This window comes from Limulus polyphemus, unplaced genomic scaffold, assembly GCF_000517525.1.
Source record: "Limulus polyphemus unplaced genomic scaffold, Limulus_polyphemus-2.1.2 Scaffold1380, whole genome shotgun sequence".
Classification (NCBI taxonomy): domain Eukaryota; kingdom Metazoa; phylum Arthropoda; class Merostomata; order Xiphosura; family Limulidae; genus Limulus; species Limulus polyphemus.
In genome coordinates, this window is record NW_013666990.1 from 208,232 (window position 1) to 213,248 (window position 5,017).

At 32.9% G+C, this 5,017-nt stretch overlaps 1 protein-coding gene across 1 annotated transcript in view; it reads left to right on the forward strand.

Annotated features, from left to right (window-relative positions):
- Positions 1-434: 434 nt before the first annotated feature.
- LOC106463334 (histone deacetylase 1) overlaps positions 435-5,017 on the forward strand; it is a gene marked incomplete at its 5' end in the record, with an annotated part of 39,299 nt that continues 34,716 nt past the window's right edge. Inside the window, 1 exon segment of the mRNA XM_013923357.1 lies at positions 435-552. Within this exon segment, the coding sequence (XP_013778811.1) occupies positions 435-552 (118 nt within the window).

Below are 5,017 nucleotides of genomic sequence, written 5' to 3' on the forward strand. Positions count from 1 at the left end.
AGTGGAGAATTGGTTGTTTTTTTCTCCACTGCATACAAGACAGACAAACGGATTCTAAAGGAACCTGATGATGACAAAACCTCGTCGAAACGTTGTACATTTGCTGTTGTATTAAAGTTTTTCTTCATTACCCATTCAAGCCGTCTCCAGCCATTATTAGTCTCAAAGTGGGTTCCTCGTCATCGAATATCAGCTTAGTGTTAGAAGTACATAGATTTTGCATACAATAGAAAGATTAAATACTTTTGATGGCTGAAATTTCTCAAGCACATAAAGCAATGGTTCTGTTGAATTGGTATTGATAAAACTTTGTATGCTATTTTGTGTATCAGTAGGAACAGGTATTTATGGTATCATCTTGTTATTTATTGGCATTAATCACATTTTCACAGATAAGCAGTTACTTGTATATATAACTTCTTTTTGTTTTACAGAGACCACACAAAGCAACTCAAGAAGAAATGACAAAATATCACAGTGATGATTACATCCGTTTTCTCCGTAGTATAAGGCCAGATAACATGTCAGAATATAATAAACAAATGCAAAGATGTAAGTCGAAGGTTTTTCACATAACATATTTATTTTAAATTATTATGACAATTAAAACCTTTAGTTAAGCTCACTATATCAATATCATTTAATCAAACAACTTTACTATCAATGTATGTCAAAAGCGTGGCATCAGAATGCAGTTTATAATTCATATTATCTAAGTTTTAATTTCCAAAAGAAACATTCAAAGAAATTATCGGTCTTTATTTTTCTGTTTCATGCGACATATTTGTGATCTGACTTGCCTATTTTAGATTTTTTTTCTACCCTTATTCAATTTTCTAAGTGTTCAACTTATCAAAAACACAAATAAGGTAGAATATAAATTTAGAACCTCCAATCTTGCTTTACTGAGATATAACAAATGTCACTGTTATTTCATATTGTTGCCTTTATGTAGGCAATTCTCCACATTTTGCAATCTTTTTTTATTTTCTGAGCATCTAAACAGAATTTTTGAATCTATTTGTAATCTTAGTAAGAAAGCTTTTTTTAGTGTTTTATTTATTTTTTTTGTGAAACCCTATATGCACAGAATCAGTCCACTGGAGAATTAATGTTTACTCTAAATTCTATTATTCTAAATTTACTTAACACTTTGCAACCATAAAGTAACTATAAGTGTTTCTATACTATAACTTTTAATATCTTTTGTATACCTTCATAAAATTTGGAAAGTTTTCAGTAAGCTTTACAAGTCTTTTGTGTTCAAAAATTAGTTTTTAATTAAGTATTTTTACTAAAGATTTGTACTTGAATATATGGAGGCAGAGTGATTTTCGTGTTGAGATTTAAAATACTATTCTTCATTTGAAAGTTTAGAAATGTTATTTGCATAATCTATAAAATCTCATAAATAAATATTAAATGGGTTATTTTCAGCAAAATTATATTTCATTTGTTATTTTCTCTACCCTAATTCTATATGCACTTGTTTGATTTAAACAACCTTGTAACCACAATAAAAAAGTAAAAAATCTAGATTACCCTTTTTTTCTCTCGATAATGACTAAATTCTAAGGGAAACTACAACTGTTTGTTCTAAATAACTTAGACCTTGTAACAGTCTACATCTGTTTATACTTAATGTAATTATTTTATTGCTCTTTGAACTGTGTCTAACTAATAATCCTGCCACAAAAGTTGTAAATTGCTTGGTGAACACATAGCTTACATTACCTTATTTCAGATGTTGTGCACAAGCTAATTGCGAGCATACCTCGTGGATAATTTTTATTTATTTTTCATTACCTTACCTTATCTAAATTTTACATTTTAGCTACTTTTATAATGAAAAACAAGAAATATATTACTTACCTGTGACCTTGTTTTTCGAGGTCAGTTGCTGATGTAATTTAAGCCCACTTTTTTATACTAATGGTACTAGTACACTAAATAATTTTTGTTTATTTCAATAATACACCTAATAACAAAGAATAATAACAAGTACAAAGCAAACAATGTCATATAACTATCATAATATATTTGTCTTTCTAACTATGGCATATAAGAGCCTTTAACCCTTTTGCCACAGGCATTCTTTACTGTGCATGTCCTGAGGTTTTTAGTGAGTTTCATTCAAAATTTAATAAAACTACTTTTTGTTTATGTTATACCAAATAAATATAGCATAAAATTGTACCTAATAATCCATATTTTAATAGCTTATAAGTTTTAAGTTCTTAATTTTACAAGGCAATATTAAAAAATCCTGAATTTTCTCTAGTATGAGAAATGTGACATTTTTTCTCTAGGCATCCTTCTTTCTCTAATTTATTCACCACCCTTCCATTAAGTACAAAATTTAACATTAATTACTCACTATAATATTGTCATCGCTCACACAAAGCATAATTTTGATTAGCCTTCAATCTGTTTTTGATTACAGAGCCATCAAATAGAATATCAGACCCCTCTTGCCATACTCACCTGTCACATCCTGTCTTCAGGATCTGCCTTATCTTCTATTGAAGAAATTGGGTATGGTCTGCTTTTCAAAATAGGGTTCTCATGGTCGCCTGTTGCACTGTTTACAGTGTTGATGTTCCTTTGGACTCTCCATCACATTTTCTCCCTCTTTTTTTCTTCCAATAGAGTATGGGAGTCCTTATCACTTTTCAATTCCAAGCCACTGGTATGATCCTCTTTCCTACCCCACCTGGATGTCAGTTCCCATTGGCTAGGTTTTGGATTGTTGTTGACTTACCGACATTATGATCCTCATCTTTCCCCCCTTGTGGATTTCAGTTCCCAGCAGCTGGGTTTTGGATGCAGTTGACTTGCCGTGTATGGTCAGTTCTTTTTTTTTTTCTTTTATTCCATAATCCCAATTCTTGAGCTTACCATCTTTTTCTCCTTGCTTGTTATTTGGGGTTATGCTGTTCCCTTTCTATAACAGCTCCTCACTCACATCCAAATGCCTTGTCCCCCTCACATGTGAGTTTTTGTCATGACTTACAGACATTTTTCTTTCTTGATTCCCTGTCCTAGGTATCTATTTGGCGTGCTTGAGGATTGGTTCATTGTCTTGTCTTTCACTCTCTCGTTCCTTATTTTGTTTTGTTTTTTCAAGATCATCCTGTATTCCCTCCTCGTTACTCCTTCCTTCTTGACTACATGGATTTTGTCAGGCTCCTTTTCTTTGTCCATATGTCTTTAAATGGTGTTCATTTCTCTCTATAGAGCTGGACTGATGTTATCTAACTTCAGTACTCATTATCTTCTCAGGTTTTTCTTTTTTCTTGACTTTGCCCTTCTAGATTAGTCTACTTCTGACTTTTCCATTCCAGGTTCCAGGCCTTACTCCTTTTCTCATCTTCCTTCTATCAGCTGTCTGGTTCATTGCTCTTCTTCTCAGTAATTATCAAGTCATGTCCAACTCTTTGAGTACCCTCGTCTCCTGCTTTTGGTCTTTTTTCTCTGCTGACAGTTGTTTTTCATTTCTCCACCTTGCTTCACTTCCCCTGTCCATTTCTCCTCCATCTATCTAACTCTATGGTCTTTTTTACCTGGTCTGCAATTGGCCATAGTTGATGTGTAAACACCTTCCTAGACATTCCTGTTGACTCATTCTCTTTATATTTTCAGTGTTCCATCCATCAAATTTGCATCTTCTAATTCCTAGCTCTTTCCTTTGACATAGCATTGGCCTCTTTTGTATTCATTTATATTGTTAGGGCCTTTGCTTGTTATCTTCACAGCCTAGGGCTGTCATTTCTTTTTGTGTATGATTGACGTTTGTTGGCTCATTCTCGGGTGGTAACATCTTCTCACACACACCCCCAATGGTTGGGGGCTTGTCATAAGATCCAAGTCCTTTCTCATGCATACTCAATATTTGGCACTTTGTCTATCAAAAGCTTGGTATTTGAATAGAATCTTAGCTTTCATCAGTGTACCTTTCCTGTTGTTAGCTTTAGAGTACTACTTTTATGACTATTTTACCATAGAGTAGCATTTTATGATTGGAAATTCTGATTCTGTTTGTTTTGCCAGTGAGGAAGCCAGTAATGTAGGGATTTCATTGTCCATATATAGTTGAGGAGGCTTAGCCTGCTATGTGATCATTAGCCTGTTCAAGTGATATGTCCACTTCCAACCCTATCTTGTTTGGTTCCTTTTTGTTTTTATAAGATGGTGTACATAGGCTACTAGGTTATAGAGTGTATTCTAAAGCTTTATAAATTTTGCATATAATAATAATAATAAAATAAGAAGTTGAAGATCATGAAGAATGTTTTGTTCTATCAAATCATGATAAAATTATAGTTACTGCTAGAACTAGGTAGGTGCTAGGCCTGTTAAAGAAAGATGATGATGAAAGAAAATAAGTAATCTCGTTTTTGACTTTGGGATGCTCTGGATAGCTGAAGAGCATCATATACACTGCAGATAGAGTCACTATTCCAGGTAGTTCTTCATATCTTGCTTCTGATGATCTGTATGTGTATTTATTTGTGTATACACCTCTCACTTCATTCATAATATAGAGATTGTCTCCATAAAGACAGTAATTGTGTAGTGTACAAAGTATCGAGTATTCTATGTGTTATAGTCATCTAATGTCCATCTTGTACACAGGCCTGCGATGGTTTTATTTTCTTCAAATTGTTACATATTCTACAGTAATTCTTGTACACTGAATCCGAAAATGATATCCAGTTTTCTCCATCATGTACAGATTTTTCAGAAAACGTCATATGTACTTTACATAAGGGAATCATTTTCATTGAAATTGGGTGTCATTTTGTTATGCTTAAAATGTCGAAAACCACTAATTATAGATTTCTCTAGACCAATCATGATGTGAGAGTCTTATTGGTCATTCTAGAACCCACAAGAAACACTCCACTTGTATATAAATGGTTAACAAGCTACATGATGTGTCATTTCTGGATAATATTTGTTTGAGTGTGCACTTTGACATTTTTTTTCAATATTATTTATTTGTTGCTATGGCAAC